Source organism: Ananas comosus, linkage group 22 (genome assembly GCF_001540865.1).
Source record: "Ananas comosus cultivar F153 linkage group 22, ASM154086v1, whole genome shotgun sequence".
Taxonomy (NCBI): Eukaryota; Viridiplantae; Streptophyta; class Magnoliopsida; order Poales; family Bromeliaceae; genus Ananas; species Ananas comosus.
Genome location: NC_033642.1, coordinates 6,392,044 through 6,412,015, shown reverse-complemented (window position 1 = coordinate 6,412,015; position 19,972 = coordinate 6,392,044). Strand labels below are relative to the sequence as shown.

Below are 19,972 nucleotides of genomic sequence, written 5' to 3'. Positions count from 1 at the left end.
ACGTCGCGGGCATGAGGGCAGGGAGGACTCCGGCCGAACAAAACCCCAAAAAGGAGCCCACAGAATGACCGGAAGCCCAAGACACGCCTGCTCGCTGAGAACAAAGACAAGAAAGGACGGAACCCCGGAAAAGGCACATAGGCACAAACCTCACAAGAGGCGTGGCCCGAAAACGCGAAAAAAATTCGAGGAAAAATGAAGCGTGGTAGGAAAAAAAATCGAGGGCGAAGGAGAAGGAAAGAAAAAAAAGACAAAAAACAACAATAAAAAAAAAAAGAATACAAACATAAAAAAAGAAAAAAATAAAGATACAAAGATAAAAAAAAAGTAAAAAACAAAAAAAATAAAACAAAAAAAAATAAAAAGGCAAGAAGGCCATAGACCCCACACGCAGCAAAAACACCGGGGAGCACTGGACCGCCGCTCCCCCGCGCAAGGCGTCACCAAGCCGGTCGCCGCCGATACGAGCGAAACGAAAACCTCACGGAACGGTAGAAAAGCAGGACATTACGGCCACCAAACACGAAATGCCATTCAACCCGAAAAACGGTGGTGACGACAAGGACCAAAACACCCCTTAAAGCCCGGAGAAAAAGCCTACACCATAACAGAAACCACGCAATCTTGGGTACGCATACACAACAGTGCCCAGCACCCCCACGACAGGCGCAAAACAAGCGAACAATGCGCCGAGAATCCATCCCCGGAAGAATCACCTGAACCATACGAAACGCGAGAAAAAAAAAAAAAAAACCAGAGAGAGAGAGACGAAGAGAGAGAGACACCCACACATGACCGGCAGGGGGAAAACGGCCGGCGCCCACGGCACACGGGCCGGCACGAGCATGAGGGCGCCGGGCCAGCCGACCCGGCCGCGGGCCGTTCTGAGCCCGCCCGGCACGGCACGACCCGAAACGGCTGGGCGGCGAGCCAAGGAAGGCCGCGGCCGGCGGCACGGCCCGCTTGGGTCATACCAGCCGGGCCAGCATAGCCCGAAACCACAGACCCAAGGCAAGTGGCCTTGGGTCTGGGGTCTGATTTCCTAGGGAGAAGGGCTCCCCAGGAGATCCCCTCCCTAGCAGACCTTGGGAGGCATGTTTTTGGTCCAATGACGAAAATAATTTTGGCCCATTAGACCAAAAAATGATTTTAAAATTTTTTTTGAAAATATATTACAATATATATATATATTAAATAAATTTAAATATTTGTTATCTTATAATTATTTATAAATTTTAAATTTTTTAATCAAAATATCAATTTAAATAAAAATAATTTTTTGTTTATATTTTTAGATTATATATATATTTTTAGAAAATTTAAAAAAGGGGCCGGCCTAGAGCCCGGCCCGACACGGCCCGTGCCTTCTGGGCCAAGGGGCCTTGCTGGGCTGAAGGCTAGGGAGCTCTAGCCCGGCACGGCCCGGATTTGATGTCGGGCCACGCCGGGCCAGTCCCTATCTCGTTTTGGCCCAAAAAATGTGGGCCGTGCTGGCCGGCATGGCCCACATTACACCCCTAACCGGGGCTCCAGTACTACAATCTCGTTTTCAACTTTGGAATGTTCAAATTAACAATTCATATCATTAAAACTTATCTAGGGTATTTTAAGTTTTTAGAAATAAAATTTTATATATTTTCAACGTAGTTTACTTTATGATCAAATCATTTCAAAATTGTCAATTTTCAGTAGCTAGTATGGCGAGTTTGTAGTTTAACGGTATAGAAAAATATAAATTTATTCAAATTTTGACAGAAAATACTTTAAACTATCTAGATCAAGATCAACATCCTTGATCTTGAATTTAAAAGTTGCATCCTCAAATTTTAAAAATTGTTCAATTTCAATCGTTTATTTTGATATATTTACTTACTGACTAAAGGATGTCGACAAAAATTAAAATTTTATTCCTAAGAACGTCATATACCCTAGATCATATTTAACGATGTGGATTATTGATTTGAACATCCTAAGATCGAAAAAGAGACTATAGTACCAGAGCTCCGGTACTATAGATAGTATAGTAGCCTATATATATATATAGGGTTGAGTGCATACAGGTCCCTACAAACATAGTCAATTGCGGAAATATCCCTGCAAAACGGAAACTCCATAAGTTGTCCCTGCAAAAGTCTAAAGTTATGCAGATATGTCCCTCTGATTAACATCTGTTAGAGAACTGTTTATTTTTTAACAGTTTTCATGTGAAATGACCATTTTGCCCTCACAAATATATCCCTCCAAAAGCATCTTCCCCCTCTCTTTCTCTTCCTCTTCCTCTTCGGGCCGCCGGAGCGGATGGCGGCGACGGCGCGGGTCGAGCTCGCAGGCGACGAAGAAGAGGGAAGAGAAAGAATGAGAGGAAGAAAAAAAGGGAAGAGGAAGAGGGAGAGGAAGAGGGAAGAGAAAGATGAAGAGGGAGAGGGTTCGTCGCTGCGCGCCGTCGCCGCATCTTCTCCCTCGCCGGCGATGAAGAAGAGGGAAGAGGAAGAGGAAGAGGAAGAGGAAGAGAAAGAGGAAGAGGAAGAGGAAGAAGAAGAGGGAGAGGGAGAGGATTCGCTGCCGCCGTCGGATCTTCTCCCTCGCCGGCGATGAAGAAGAGGGAAGAGGAAAAGGAAGAGGAAGAAGAAGGGAGAAAAGGGAAGAGGGAGAGGAAGAAGGAGGAAAAGAAAGAGAGACGGTTCGCCGTCGCCGCCGTCGTCGCTGCCGCCGCCGCCGCTGCCGCCGCCGCCCTCGCCGGCGACGAAGAAGAGGGAAGAAGAAGAGGGGGAAGAAGAAGAAGGGTAGAATCGTAAATTTACCTTATAATTAACCATGGTTAAGTACTTTAACCGTGGTTAACGAAAATTTTCTAACAGTCCTTAACGGCAGGGACATATCTGCATAACTTTAGACTTTTGCAGGGATAACTTATGGAGTTTCCGTTTTGCATGGATATTTCTGTAATTCACTATGTTAAGGATTTTATAAGTTGGCGAATTTCGTGATGGTTTGGATGGAGTCTCGAAGAATTAGAAGATGAAGATTGACGAAAAGAATTGAAGTTCTTATGATCAAAGTGTTGGCTTAAATGGGCCAGCATCCTGCCCTGTGGCGGGAGGCCATGTGGGCCGAGTCATGTTCGAAATGGCGTGAGGCTGGGTTGGGCCGAGTCATGTTCGAAGTGGCGTGAGGCCAGGTGGGCCGAGTCACAANATTCTATTAATAAAGTAGTTTAAAATTATGGAAATGGATTAAAAGTAAACTTTTATCATTTTAAGTAAATTATCGATTAATTGACTAATTAACTAATTTTATAAACTTTAGTTTTATTTGTTTTAAACTTACCTAATTTTAAATTTTTTTCTTTACCTGATCGTATGTAAATATATCGGGAGTGGTTAAAAGTTATAAATCCCTATTTTATCTGTTAAAATAAGAATTGGAAGTAATATGATATTACATTGATTCTAATTTTGCTGGGGTTGATTACTATCATATAGAACTTTAAAAAAATTTTGTTTCATTTATAAGTATCCCAATTAAAACTATAAAGTTTAACACATCCCCGTAAACAATCTTAGAACTTGAAAAGTTCCTATACTTAGTTTAACAGGGAGATTTCTTTATCACTTGTTTCTCATTGTACCATTAAAGTATAAAATTTCGTGTTTTTTAAGACTCAATTGCCTTCAATCGTTTTTTCATTTCTATTTCCGTAAATACTTTCTTTATAACATAAATCTCCAATAAACAATTTAAAATTTTTAAACTTCCCATAAATACTATAAAGTATTCTTTGTGAAATTTTTATTAATTAAAATTTCATGTTTTCAATTTATTATTTCAAACTATTATTGGGTCATGTAATGTCCATTGATTATAAAAATTTAGTCGGTCTTTTCATAATATAACTAATTTTTTATCTGAGGTCGAATTTTATTCTAATATATTGCTCTGAGTTATAATGTGTATTCACAACCACAAACTTTCTCTAGCAGTCAAATTAAAATTTTTTATTACTTCACAATCGGTATAGTAAAAGAAAAGATAACTAAGATGAATTATCTTCTCATTTTGACAATGAAGCAAAGTAAAATTTTATTTAACTACAATTTATTTGAAATATAAATTAATTTCTAATTGAAATGAATAATTTTTCTAAACTAAAGTCAATCGAATTTTACTAAATCGTTAGTCTAGATAGAGTTTAGTTAATTTTCAAATATAACATGGGATATTTATGGAATAAAATCAGTAATTGACAATTAAACATAGAGAGGGGTAAAGTTGGAATTTAAATATTATTAACTTCAATTCGGATGTGCACTTAATAGTAGGGTTATTTTTGAAAGTTTTCTAAATTTATGAGGGTATACATAGTGATGTAAAACGGGCCGGGTGGCCCCTGACGCGGTCTTGGGCCGGGTCGAAGCACAGCACGAGTACTGTAGCACCCGTGCCGGGCCGGCCTGGATCGACAATTCGGGCCATGTTGGGCCAACACTTTTCAGCCCAACGGCCTGGCACGGCCCGCTTTGGCAGTGCCGACCGGGCCAGCACGGCCCAGACCCCAAGCCCAAGGCAAAATTGCCTTGGACTTGGGGTCAAAGCTCCTGGGGAAGCCCTTCTCCCCAGGAGCTTCCCTCCCTCCCAAGGTCTGCACTAGTGTTTTGGTCCAGCGGACCAACTTAAAAAGTTGGTCCGATAGACCAAAATCCACTAATATATTTAAAATAATAAATAATAATTTATTAATTTTTTAGAAAAATAAAATATTTATTAATTTAAAATTTTTTAATCATAATATAATTTAAATAAAAATACATAATTAATCATAATTTAAAATTTTATATTTTTTAAAAAATTAAAAAATAAATCTTTAAAGCACCGACTCGAAGTTCGGTCCGGACCTTGCCAAGCGGGGCCGTGCTCGGGCGGGATGGTTGTGCATTCGACCACGCGCGGCCCGGCCCGGTATGGACATTCAAGCCGGGTCGCGGCCAAATCCATGGCGTTTCGGCGTAATGTCGGCACTGGCCACATTAATCCCCTAGGATATACATGATATATTCAAAATTTTTAGATGGAGTATTTATGAATTAGATAGTTTTACGAAGCGGTATTTGAGGAAATTTTCTCAGTAATAATATATTATATATATATATACTATATATATATATATAGAAGAGAGGAGATACTGAAAGAGTGGAGAGCAGAGAGAGGTGAGGAGAGAGAGAGAGTCCGGCACATGCTATCACGCAGCATGGGAGCGCTCCGTGCTACCAAAGTTGTTTCGATGATGCAGCTTCCAAATGACGATCGCTCCGTTAGACTTGATCTGACACTATGAAAGTATTCCGGAACTAATTTCAGTTTTTTCGAGTCATTTGATTAGGTGGATCAAAAGAATCACAAAATTGACAATTTTAATGGCCGATGTGGTGTGTTTGTGAGTTTAACGGTGTAAAACAATCCAAATGCGATGAAAATTTTATAGAAAATTATTTTCACTATTTAGAGTAAGATCAGTATATCTGATCTTGAATTAAAATCTTTTATCATCATTTTTCATGAGATTTTTATTTTCAGCCGTTCTATTTTAGACTATTTGTTTGATAGGTAAATGATATCGAAAAATTATGAAATTTAGTTTCTAAATACTTTTAATAGTGTAGATCAAGTCTAACGGAGCCGATCGTCGATTTGGAAGCCGCATCATCGAAAACAACTTGGTAGCACAGAGCACTCCGTGCTACTGATAGTATAGTAACCTAGTTCTATATATATATATATATATATATATATATATATATATATGAGCTGGAATGCTATTCGTAGTAAACGGGCTGCATTGCCACTCATTTATTTTTGATGATGGAGTCTCCAAATCGACAATCGGTATAGTTGAACATGATCTATAGCACTTCAAAGTATCTATAAATCAAATTTCATGCCTTTCCAATATTGTTCTCTTGTCTTTCAAGTGGACACAAGAATGAATGGCTGAAAATGAATATTTTTTAAAAAGTGATGATAGGATTCTTGCAATCAAGATCAAGAGTATAGCTCTTGCTTTAAATAAGTTTAAAAAATTTTCTAACCAAAATTCAATTAATTTGGATAATTTTACGCCGTTAAATAAGAAAATGCCTAATATTGACTATTAAAATTATAAAATTTGAAACCTTTTTGATTATTAGGTTAATGATGTCGAAAAGATTTTTTAAAATTTGGTTTCTAGATATTTCAAGTGGTATAAATCATGTTCAATGATGCCAATCGTCGATTTGGAGGCTCCATCATCGAAAACAAATGGGTGGCAATGGAGCCCATTTACTACTGATAGTATATATATATATATATATATATATAGAGCTAGTCTCCTATACCATCTATAGTACGCGTGTTCAAATCAACGATCCACACCGTTAAAACTGATCTAGAGTATTTAAAGTTTTTAGAAATAAAATGTTATATTTTTTCGACATTGTTTACTTTATGATCAAACCATTTAAAAATTGTCATTTTCAATGGCTACTATGGCGAGTTTGGAGTTTAACGGTGTAGAAGAATCTAAATTTCTTCAAATTTTGATAGAAAATATTTTAAACTATCTAGATTAAGGTTAACATTCTTGATCTTGAATTTAAAAGTCCTATCCTCAAATTTTAAAGATTATTCAATTTTCACCATCCATTTTGACATAATTTATTTACCAATTAAATGATGTCGAAAAAACTAAAATTTTATTCCTAAGAACTTCATATACCCTAGATCATATTAACGGTGTGGATCGTTAATTTGAACACCCTAAGATCGAAAAAGAGACTATAGTACCGGAGCTCCAGTACTATAGATAGTACAGTAGCCTAATTCTATATATATATATATCTAGAGAGAGAGAGAGAGTCCGGCTGGGGTTCTATCAATAGCACCAAGAATTTGGTGCTATCGAGCTTTTCACTGTTAGATTTAATTCTCTGATTATTTTTGCCCGTTAGATTATACTATTCAACCACTCATTCACTTAACCCCAGTGGGCCCACATCATCCTAACCACCCATTTCTCAATCTAAGGGCTAAAAAATCAATAGCGCCAATAGCTTGGTGCTATTGATAGTATTCCAGCCTAGTTCTCTCTCTCTCTCTATATATATATATATATATAGAGAGAGAGAGAGAGAGAGAGAGAGAGAGAGGCTGGTATACTTCTGGAAGCGCTTCCAAGTTGTTTTCGATGTTGGGACTTTCGAATCGACAATCAGCTTCGTTAGACTCAATCTAAAGTATTGGAAGTATCTAGAAAATAAATTTTTCGATTTTTCGACATAATTTGCCTAGTGATCAAAGGGGCTCAAAATGAACGGTTGAAAATATAAATCTTACAAAATGTGATGATAAGATATTAAAATTTTAGATCAAAGATATTGATCTTGTTTTATATAGTATAAAAAAAATTCTATCAAAATTTCACGCAATTTGGATATTTCTACACCGTTAAACTTGCAAACGGCTCACCACGACCATTAAAATTATTGATTTTGAGCCCTTTCGATCACTAGGCAAATGATATCGAAAAATCACAAAATATATTTTCTAGGTACTTCAAATACTTTATATGAAGTCTAACGGAGCCGATCGTCAATTCAAAAGTCCCAACGTCGAAAACGACTTGGAAGCACGGAGGGCTTAATGCTTCCAGAAGCATACTAGCCTCACTCTCTCTCTCTCTCTCTCTCTCTCTCTATATATATATATATAGAAGGGAATTGAGCTAGAATAATTTTAGAAGCACCAACCCTTGGTGCTTCTAGATTTTTAGCCCTTGGATCTAGAAATTAAAATTTTAGATCGTCAATAGTCCCTGTGATGATAAGATATTAAAATTTTAGATCAAAGATATTGATCTTGTTTTATATAGTATAAAAAAAATTCTATCAAAATTTCACGCAATTTGGATATTTCTACACCGTTAAACTTGCAAACGGCTCACCACGACCATTAAAATTATTGATTTTGAGCCCTTTCGATCACTAGGCAAATGATATCGAAAAATCACAAAATATATTTTCTAGGTACTTCAAATACTTTATATCAAGTCTAACGGAGCCGATCGTCAATTCAAAAGTCCCAACGTCGAAAACGACTTGGAAGCACGGAGGGCTACATGCCTTCCGGAAGCAATACTACCTCACTCTCTGCTCTCTCATCTCTCATCCCTCTATATATATATATATATATATATTAGAATTGAGTAGAATACTTTATAGAAGCCACCAACCCTTGGTGCTTCTAAGATTATTTAGCCTTGGATCTTACTGCCTTGATTATAATAGCCCTTTGGATCAAATACTATTTCCCCAACCTTATACCATTACACGATGTAGAAATTATAGTGTAGTAACTTATGCTATCCAACTTGTCGCGTCTTTAATTTCTATAATATAATAAGCTGGAACACTTCCAAGTCTTATATGAAGTTAAAACGGCTTTGCCTACCAATGCCACAATCTCATATCATGGTGTGTCAAACAGATTTGGAGGCACATCGTTTCCAAAAATATATAGCCGTAAGAGTGCGTAACCACAAATATGACATAGCGTAAATTGAAAAGCTCAATAAATCGAACCAGTATCCAATAGAAGTCGAACCTGTTCAGACACCCCATTCAAATTCTGGGTGCTTCTAGCGAGGAGTCAGTTGGAGGACAATCCATTATCCTTGAGTAGTGTTAGGAAATCCGTACTAAGTATTCCTCTCTGATCTGATCGAATAGAGCCTTAATGGTTTTTCATCTTGCTTTTTACTTCTTGTCTAAACTCTTTAAATATTTTCAAAGGCTTCAGACTTGTGTTTAATTAAGTACACATACCCATACCGTGAATAATCATCAGTAAAGGTAATGAAGTAGAGATAGCCACCCCAAGCAGACACATCGAATGGTCCACATACATCAGTATGTATTAGGGCAAGAACTTCAGTAGCTCTCTCTCCTTGTCCAACAAAGGGAGACTTAGTCATTTTTCCTTGAAGACATGATTCACAAGCTGGGTATGGTTCAAAGGGTAAGGACCCTAAGACACCATTCTTAGCCAACTTGTTAATCCTATCCTCTCCAATGTGACCGAGTCTAAGATGCCACAAGTACGTTTTATTTACCTCCTCTCTTGGTCTTTTGAAACCAACAATGTTTTCATTCATGCCATTATCAACTGTATTAACACTAACATCCATATGTAAGTAATGGAGATTGTCTATTAAAGAACCATAACCGATCAAATTATTTCTCAAATAAATTGAACAAACGTTTGATTCAAAAATAAACTTATAATCGTCCAATACCAAAGGTGAAATAGAAATAAGGTTTCTAGTCGCACTAGGAACATAAAGACAATCTCTAAGTTCTAAGACTACTCCTGTCGGCAGACATAAAGGATAAGTCCCCACGACAACAGCAGCAACTCTTGCTCCGTTTCCAACGTGTAGGATAAGCTCTCCATCTCTAAGTCTTCTACTTTGTTTTAGCCCCTGCATTGTAATACATAAATGCGAGGTGTATCCAGAGTCAATGGCCCATGTGAAAGTAGAACAAACCGATAAGTTAGTAGTTTCAATGACATGAATCTCGGACATCTTAGCCATGAACAGTCGCTTCGACACCTCGTAGCGAGCTGTTCGACTTTCCTTATCATACAACTCTTTGAGATGAAGTAGAATATCAGCAGCACTCTCCATGTGGTCATGCTGGCGTTGCAACTCATTGCTTATAGACACAAGCATGTAGCATTTTACTTTCATATCATCATCAGTTTATTTATTTCTTGCAACTCTTTGCTGAGCTGTTGGATTTTTGGGCACCGCTGAAGCCTCTGTGTCCAACACATAGGCTAGTTTCTCAGAATTGAGAACAATTCTCAAATTCCTTAGCCAATCGGTAAAATTCGGTCCAATTAAGCGATTAGTATCAAGAATTTTGGCAAATGGGTTAGATGCAACCATTTTCTGCCGAAGGTTAAGATTCTAATTAGTTGTGTACTTAATTGTACTATAGTGTAGAGCTACTATGCTATCAGAAGTATAGAAAAATTGTTGCTTCCTACTTTTTGATCCTTGGATTAAGAATATTACGGTTGGGATGATTGCGGGCCCCACTAGAGTTGAGTAGTACCCCTAGGGTTGAGTGTTCCCCATAGGGTAATAGTACTCATCCAAAGGTTAGAAATGATTAAAGGGGTTGATCTAAGGGCCAAAAAATCGGAAGCACCAGATCCTCTATGCTTCCGATAGCATAGTAGCTCTACTATATATATATATATATATATATATATACCCNAGTAGCACGGCGGCCTCCGTGCTACTAAGTTGTTTTCAATGATGCGGCTTCCAAATCGACGATCGGCTCCGTTAGACTTGATCTACACTATTAAAAGTATTTGGAAACTAAATTTCATAATTTTTCGACATCATTTGGCTAGTGATCAAAAGATCTCAAAATTGACAATTTTAGTGGTAGATATGATGCGTTTGTGAATTTAACGGTGTAAAACAATTCAAATCTGATGAAATTTTTATAGAAACCTCTTTTCACTATTTAGAATAAGATCAGTACCTCTGATCTTAAATTCAAGCCTTCTATCATCATTTTTTATGAGATTTTTATTTTCAGCCGTTCATTTTTAGACTACTCGTTTCATAGGTAAATGATACCGAAAAATTATAAAATTTAGTTTCCAAATATTTTCAATAGTGTAGATCAAGTCTGATGGAGCCGATCGTCGATTTGGAAGCCGCATCATTGAAAACAACTTGGTAGCACGGAGGCCTCCGTGCTACCGATAGTATACCAGCCTAGCTCTCTCTCTCTCTCTCTCTCTCTCTCTCTCTCTCTCTCTATATATATATATATATACAAAATCATGTCATCAATATCAACTTGTTTTCCTAAAATATTATGTATTACAGCTTAACATCGCTTGTATATCTCATTAAAGGGCTGAATAACTTTAAATTGCATTTAGCTATGAATTCTTAGCTGCTTCTTTTGTGCTTGCAGGAGGCTGAACTGAGATGTCTCCTACCAAAATCTTTGCTAGACCATGGTTTTTTCAGCAACTACCCTCTTGAAGAAGAGGATAATAAGAGAAGTTCTAGTCTGATCTCCAATTATAGTTGGAGTGGTCGGCGCAAGGTTCCTTCATATTTAAGTAAGTTGGTTTTTCCTCAGGAGTTCATAACAGCTTTAAGGACCATCGCCATGAAAGAAGATGAGCTTGACAAAGTTTCTTCTTTGTTAGGTGAGGTGAGGACCTTTTCTTGATGTATTCGGTTGCATGGTTTATTCTCTTCTGTACTGTTTGTCATTGTAGTTAGGTATTCCAGATATATATTTCTTCCTTAGGAATTAAGAAAAATGGTAACAATGGCCGTCATATGTGTCTGATTCAAGTGATGAGAGGCAGACGGATATGCTTTTTGACAATAAGACAAGACTGCATTTGAGAGTAGAACTCTGAAAGCAAAACTGTCTTTTCACAACTAAGGGGAAAATCTATTAGCACTCTGTGTTGTAATCTATTTTTGCTCATACCAAATAGTCCTTACTGTTCCTTAATGAGTGGGATTGGTACAACACTTGCAAGGCTTCGGATGATCCATATATAGTATGGGGGTGCTACCTGAAGTTGATTGGCAAACCTAGACATCAAGTATGTGTTGTTCGATATGGGCTGGCACGGTCATCCATGTTCTCTAATGGATGAAGGATAGGTGCAAGAAGGTAGCTGCATGACGTAAGAACATAAACAAGTGTAATTCGCACTTCACAACTGAATTACTGGAATGACTGGCAGCTAGATTTATGAAAGACAAATAGAGTTTCTTTTATGAAATTAATTTGGGGATGAACAAAATAGATCTGATTAAACATGCAATGAGGGGGGCGAGAGTGCATTGGCGAGAGTGCATTTACGCTTATCATGTTAGAATGCATTTAGAGAGAGAGAGAGAGAGAGAGCGCTTACCATATTATACATATCATATTAACATGAAAAGAGAGGAAATCTGATTGTGCTTTTTATTTCGATTAGCACATAATTGATTACTTGCCCGCTATTGAAACAAGGTAATGTTCTATCGAAGCATCACACATGAATCTTTTCTCGTATGACTTTGCTACAACTAGTATGGTTTACTAGCACTTCTTAAGCAGCAAGTGCATATCTAGATATATATATATATATATATATATATATATATATAGGGCTTCTATACTCTTATAAGTATAGAGTCCTTTGTACTCGTAAGTTATTTTCAATGATGGAGTTTTTGAATCGACACGATCCATGCCGTTAAACATGATCTAGAGCATTTGAAACCAAATTTCATAATTTTTTGAAATTATAATATATATGCAAGTTCATGCCATTGCAGCTATATAGCTGCAATATATATGCAATTTCATAATTTTTTGAAATTATAATATATATGCAAATTTCATAATTAAAGAGGAATTCCATCATTATAATCAACCAGTTAATGTCATCATATAGTTACTTTCCTACATTAATATAAGAATGTCATTGCAGCTAATGACTAACAGGGATGTCAACTTTCTAGTATATTCATTTACTAGGTATGCTTCAACTAGTGTCACAAGGTAACATCTACTAGTATGTCCATCAAATGTTAAGTGTATTTACATTTACCGAACTAACGAGGGACTTACACGTGGTAAAGTCCCGGCTCATGCCGTGCCTAATGGCCCTATGGTAGTCAACACTCCCCACAGCAATCCACTTCGGCGCTCAATCCCGCACGGGCGATCTGTCGTCGCAAGGCTAACTCCGGAGTGTCGGCTTGTAGGGAGCGATCCTCACAAGCTTGTGCAAACGAGCACAATGGCAAGCAAGCGTGATCAATAGCATAGTGTTCACAAGTTCGTCATGTCTAAAAGATGGAATCTCAACATCGACACAAGTCAGCAAATAAACATAAAAGTCATATTTCATTCTCAATTATTTGGTGACATATTTCTACCAATAAGTATTAGGATTCAAGCATGTAAATGCGTTACATCACATTGATGATTCTAACAGGCTACACCCGTCTACCCACATGTAGTCTTTTCACTACCCACTATAACATGAAGAGGATAATTTGCTAATATCATAGTCAATGATCCACTAAGGTATTCTCAAAATCATAGTGTATGTCATGCATTTCTACATAGGTCTCTACTACATGGAGTATAAAAATTGTCATGCAATTACTTACTCTCATTTGACTATACAAATATGTCCTTTCGTCATTTATTAAATTGAATGCATAGAACTTTTGTCGCCGTGTCTAAAATACGGAATTGCATAACTTAAGAGTTAAACACAATTTCACATTATCAACTTAGTTGTTCATCTATACTAAGTACAATACTCATAGCTACATCAATTCACTATTACTATCATTCACGTACCATACTCAACTTGTCTACACAAGTTTACTAACATCATGTAACACATGCTAAACAAGTACATTATACAAATATGCTACACAAGTTCGACAACCTTTTTTCTACTACATAGAGGTTCAACTTTATCATATAATATGCATATTTATGCATCCACAAATTCATTCATGATATATCCAATATGAATATGCAAAAATTTCAACTTTATAACATCAAGGAAGACATAGGGGGAGTTCACCCATTTCGGTGAGGTCAAACCCACCGGATACCCCGCGAACTCCTTCGTTGGCTAGAACGAAGTTGTCCTCAAGCCTCCTAGCACCCTAACAAAAATTCTAATTGGGTTAGAAGCTTCTAACAAGTCTCCTACGAGATTACTCAAAAATCAACTTAAAAATAGGTAGAAAATACCTTAGATAAAGAGAAACTCTTTTCCAAACTCCGCTTGAGGTTGGGATGCTTCAATTCCAGCCTAAAAAGAGAGTTTGATAACCACCAATTAGGCTCTAAAAGCTAAGTCAATATCCATCCCCAAAACTAGCCCCAATTCTACCAATTCAACCAAAATCACATACAAACAGGCAATTAAGTAGCTAACCTTTAAACAGCTCCAAACCAAGCCATCCTTGAGCTAGGGTTGGAGATTTATCCTCAAGAATACTCCCTTCTACACATCCAAGATCCCTCCAAGAACCACAAGGTAAGCTTTCATAGAAAAAGAGAGAACAAAGGGATCAATTTCCACAATTTACACCAAAGATTGTAAGAAATCTAGAGAGAGAAAGAGAAGGAGCTCACCTCTTCCTCTTCTGGTTCCAGCACAAAATATCAGCTGAGAGGGGGGGCAGTTGAGGATAAACCCAATTGCAAAATTACAAAAAGACCCCTCAACAACTCACAAAAAATACAATCTGCCGCACTGAGGACTGGTACTCGAATTAGAGTATCGGTACCCGGCACTCGGACACGCAAAACCCGAGCGTTGGACCTTTGGGTTTAATACAAGGTACCGGTATCAGCCTGATGCAGTACCGGTACTCAACACCCAACTTCTCAAACCCGAGAGCAGTCCAATCTGGCACTCCCTGGGGTTCCGGTACCCCACTCAGATATCAGTACTCAAGACTCAAAACCTGCAGTTTGCAGATTTTAGTGTCAGCAACACGTTCTCGCACTCATAGAGTTTAAGTTAGGTGTCGGCACACTACCAGCAACCCTCAAATTAGCTAGAATAGTTCTAAATACTATTCTTACACTAGAGCCTTGCAATTTGCTAAAGTTCAGTGTATTATATATCCCATACGGGCTGTTAAAAGTTGTCAACTTTGAGATTTTTTGATCGTAAAGTAAATGCTGCTGAAAAATTATGAACTTTGATTTTTGGAAATTTTAAATGCTCTAGATAATGTTTAACGGTATGGATCGTTGATTCGAAAGCTATATCATCAAAAACGACTTATGAGTACGAAGCCAATCGTACTCATGAGAGTATAGTAGCTGGACTTTATATTCGAATAGGGCTTCTATACTCTTATGAGTATAGAGTCCTTTGTACTCATATATATATAATATATATGTATATAAAATATATATCTATAGAGAGTTGAGCTAGAATGCTATTAGTAGCAAACGAGCTCCGTTGCCATCCATTTGTTTTCGATGATGGAGCCCTCAAATCGACAATCGGTACTGTTGAACATAATCTATATCACTTAAAGCATCTAGAAACCAAATGGCATGCTTTTCCAAGTATTGTTCTCTTGTTCAAGTGGTATGGATCATGTTCAACAATGTCGATCGTCGATTTGGAGGCTCCATCGTCGAAAACAAATAGGTTCGTCGAAAACAAATAGGTGGCTACGGAGCCCGTTTGCTACTAATAGCATTCCAACTCGTGTGTGTCTAGCTACTTGATAGCATGGAGGCCTCTGTGCTACCAAGTTGTTTTCAATGATGCAGCTTCTGAATCGACCGATTTCATTAGACTTGATCTACGCTATTGGAAATATTTGCGAACCAAAATTCATATTTTTTTTACATTATTTACTAAGTGATCAAAGGGTTCCAAAACTGATAGTTTTAATGGCCGAGCTGATACGTTTGTAAGTTCAACGGTGTAAAACAATCCAAATTACGTCAAACCTTAGTAGAAAAATTCTACTTAACATAAAGAGCAAGATCAAAACTTTCGATTTGAAATTTTAAGTCTTTTATCACTATGTTTTAGGAGATTTTTATTTTCAGCCGTTTACTTTTAGACTACTCATTTGATGTATAATGATGCGGCTTCTGAATCGATGGTCAGTTCCGTTAGACTTGATCTACGCTATTGGAAATATTTGCAAACCAAATTTCATATTTTTTACAACATCATTTACTAAGTAATCAAAAGTAGAAAAATTCTACTTAACATAAAGAGCTAGACCAAAACTTTCGATTTGAAATTTAAGTCTTTTATCACTATTTTTATGAGATTTTTATTTTCAGACATTCATTTTTAGACTACTCATTTGATGTATAAATAATGTCGAAAAATTATAAAATTTGGTTTCTAGATATTTCTAATAGCGTAGATCAAGTCTAATGGAAATGATCATCGATTCAGAAGCCGCATCATTAAAAACAACTTGGTCGCACGGAGGTCTCCATGCTATCGATAGGATAGTAGCCTATAAATATATATATATTTAGAGTCCGGCTACTATACTTTTATAAGTATAGGCTCCTTTGTACTCATAAGTTTTCGGCTGTTAGATTTACTCTTTTGATCATTTCCACCCGTTAGATCATACTATTCAACCAAACATCCGCTCAACCCTAGAGGATCACTATCATACTAACCGGGGATCACTATTATCTTAACCGTACATCCTTTTATCCAATGGCAGAAAATTTATGAGTACAAAGGGGTCTATACTCATAAGAATATAATAACCCTAGCCTATATATATATAACACTTTGATATGTTCTTCTCGAAATAGAAAGCTTTACCTTGCCTGCTATTGTACAGTTTGGGTCAGAATATCTTATTGCTCATAGTTGAAAAGATTAGCATAATATATTAAGAGATGTTAGAACCTTGTGAGCGGCTATTATGTTCAGGGATGCATCCACATACTGTATATATATGTCTTGTTGCTATTCATTCGTCATCTTTTTCTAAACTTTTATTCTGTTTTCCCGCATATGTAGTAAAAGTGTATTGGGTCTATAACTGTAGTGCTTTTGTTTGTATTTTGATTTTGCTGTCTGATATCTTTACCCTTGTTTTACCCTTTGCAAGCTTGCGGGATCAGAAGAGGAGAGAGAACCGTCAGCCAGTGAGGTGCAAGCAGCTGTATGGGAAGTTTGTGGGGATTATGGAGCCTTGGAGTTGCTTGTTGATCTTCTTCGTGTCAAGTAACAACTTACTCTATTTAAAATAACTCTCACTGGGTATTACTACTAATTGCATTTACATATAGCATTTCCACGCATCACAATGAATATCATTGTCCTTTTCCAACTGCTGCTCATTGATGTGTTATAGCTACAATTCTAGCTGATATAAAATATAATGCCTTTCATCCTTTGGCTATAGCCTTTAATTATATTTTAAAATGTTTGTAACCTTCCTTTTTTCACATGCATTAACCTAAATGACCAAAGGATCCTTTTATCTAAACATATTTTGCCATGACTAAGCCAGTTGATCATTGAGATAAATATGGTCCTAGAGCTTTTTCTTTTCTTTTTTTCGTTCTGGATGATCAAATTATTTATTTTGCAAGGATGGTTGAACTGGAAGAGGGTACGGGAACAGAAGCATCAGACACTGAAATTCTCGAGAAGCTCCATTTCGAGGACCCTGAAGACTGCACAAGGTATGAGGCAGCTACATTTGAATTACTTTGGAGCCATTATTGAGAATACTTTTTGCTTCATCAAAAATAATCTTTGCTTTTTTCTGGATAATGGGGACTAAAGCCTTAAGAGTTGTTGCCGCAGAAATGAGCAGACAACTGATGGCAAGTTGAGAAGAAATTATTGGTCTAGTGTAGTATACAGAAGAGGGCAAAAGCAGCTGACTAGCTTATTTTTGAGAGAAGCAGAACATGCTTTGGAGTTGTGCGCTAAAGGATAGCCTTGAGAAGTGCCTTTGAATAGGGTAGCTCATCAATCTCCACACATTTCAAGTGAAATAAAGTCTCTCTTTCTTGGCAAACGAATTGTTATGAATTGATTTAGAAGGCGAAGCAGGCACAATGACAATGTTTTCTTCGATTTCTTTTCCCTGCTAAACTGCTCTTCGCCCAAATTTTTTCTTGTAAAATGTGAGATTGTGAACTTTGAAAGCATCCCAACTCAATCTAGCACAGGACAGAAGTGAAAAGCATGAGATTTGGCCGTGATCAACAACAAAATTAAAATAACTGTTACTTCGTAAGCTACGGCGCAGTGGCAACAGTATCATGAAGCAGCACAACCATTCCTTGCTATTGATGTTATAAACCATATACATTTCTTTTGCTTCGCTTGTAGAGTTCTCTGTAAATTCTAACTCTTGTTAACAGGAATGGTCACTTGAATAGTAGACTCTTGTGGCTGCTAATATTTTCTATATATTATCGAGCATGGTCGGAGATCTCTCTATGCGTGGAGCCTCATGAAAAGATAAGATGAGGTTTTGAACCTCAAATCTCTTCTTAAGAAGTGCAGAGCATTAATTTGTTTAGCGGAAGTTCTCAACATGTAGTAATAATGGAATACAAATTAACGATGGGCTGTGTTTGACGCTTAGTCGTTGACTATAATAATTAAACGGCGTAGTTTTTTTGTTATAGTCACTTATGTATGAGTCTGTGGACTGTTTGTAGAACACCTGCTATTCCTTTTATTAATGCTACAGTTGTTGATAGGCTTTACCAAAAGGTTTAATCTCATGATGATGCATTAGCATGACATGCAAAATTTGAAAAAAAAAAAAAAAAAATTCATGTAAAAATAAATAAAAATATAAATATTGGAAAGCCTGGATTCAGAATACAGATGCATATGGGGCGGATCTGGCTCCCGCCTTGACTACCAAAATTCTACCCTGCCTCCCGACCCGAATTTGTGATGGATTAAAGAATTTATCTCATATAGGCCCCACTTCATAGTCCACCTTCTGCCCGCGTTCCGAACTCATCTTGCCAATTAATATATTTTTAAAAAATTATAATATTATTAATATTTTATAAAATATAAATTAATGATTTTTTAATAATAATAAATAATATTACTAAGTTATATATAAAATTAGCAACATTAATTATAAAAATTAAAAATATCAATCACAGATTCGAAGTAAAATTCAAATGTTTTAAATATATCACAAATGAGAGTACTAATTTATTTGTATAATAAATTTTTTATAAATATATTATATTTTAAGGATAATTTTTTAAAATATAAATAGTTTTCGGAGTGAATTTGGGTTGAATCATGACGTGGCGAATTCAGAGTGGGTCAAAAAATTTTTTATTTTCTATCTCGAATTCGTCTCAGATCATAAAAATTATTTTGTTTTTTACTCTGATTTTGTTTATTACTGTCCACTTGATGCCCCATTCAGAGCCAATCAGTACAGGAGCTCAATTAACCTGGATCCGTTTGCATCCCTAATTCAGAAGAGTAGGAGAAAAAGGAAAAGAAAAGGATATTCTAGAAGAGTAAGAGAAAAGGCTCTTGAGGGACTGAGGGATATATACAGATTAAAGATTACTAAATGTAGAAAAGGATTTGTTTGTGGAACATGGAATGCAAGCGCAGGCTTCAATTAAGAGAAAGGTATGAACCATCTTTTTTTAAACCAGTTGAAGTGCTGGTAAATCTTCATGAATCTTTGTTTCGAGTAAATTGTGGTCGATATCACAATATACAAATGAGTGGGCTGGTATGCTTTTAGAAGCACGGAGTCCTCCGTGCTTCCAAGTTATTTTCGATGTTCGGAATTTCGAATCGACGGTCGGCTCCGTTAGAATTGATTTAGAGTATTTGAAGTACCTAGAAAATAAATTTTGTGATTTTATGATATCATTTGCCTAGTGATCGAAGGGGCTTAAAATCAATAATTTTAACGACCGTGGTGAGCCATTTGCAAGTTTAGCGGTGTAAAATTATCCAAATCATATAAAATTTTGATAGAAAATTCTTTATACGGTATAAAACAAGATCAATATCTTTGATCTAAAATTTTAATGTCATATCATCATATTTTATAAGATTTTTATTTTCAGCCGTTAAATTTGAGCCACTTCGATCACTAAGCAAATGATATCGAAAAATTACAAATTTATTTTCTGGATACTTCAAATACTCTAGATCAAGTCTAACAAAGCCGATCGTCGATTCGAAAGTCCGAACATCAAAAACAACTTGAAAGCACGGAGCGCTCCGTGTTTTCAGAAGCATACCAGACGCACTCTATACAAATATGCTTATTTTCATGTGAAAACACCCTATTATAAGGTACGCTTTTGCCTTTCTTGGGCCGCATAAATCA

General features: G+C 36.7%; 1 protein-coding gene across 6 annotated transcripts in view; it reads left to right on the top strand.

Annotated features, from left to right (window-relative positions):
* LOC109727235 overlaps nt 1-18,268 on the top strand; it is a 55,767-nt gene extending 37,499 nt beyond the window's left edge. For 4 of the 6 annotated variants that reach the window (XM_020257251.1, XM_020257254.1, XM_020257253.1 and 1 more), the window contains 4 exons: nt 11,037-11,282; nt 16,730-16,845; nt 17,217-17,309; nt 17,413-18,268. In XM_020257251.1, the coding sequence (XP_020112840.1) occupies nt 11,037-11,282; nt 16,730-16,845; nt 17,217-17,309; nt 17,413-17,569 (612 nt within the window). In that variant the 3' untranslated portion in view covers nt 17,570-18,268. Of the gene's footprint in view, nt 1-11,036; nt 11,283-16,729; nt 16,846-17,216; nt 17,310-17,412 lie in introns of those variants that run through there. The other 2 variants (XM_020257252.1, XR_002220745.1) reach the window with 2 other exon arrangements.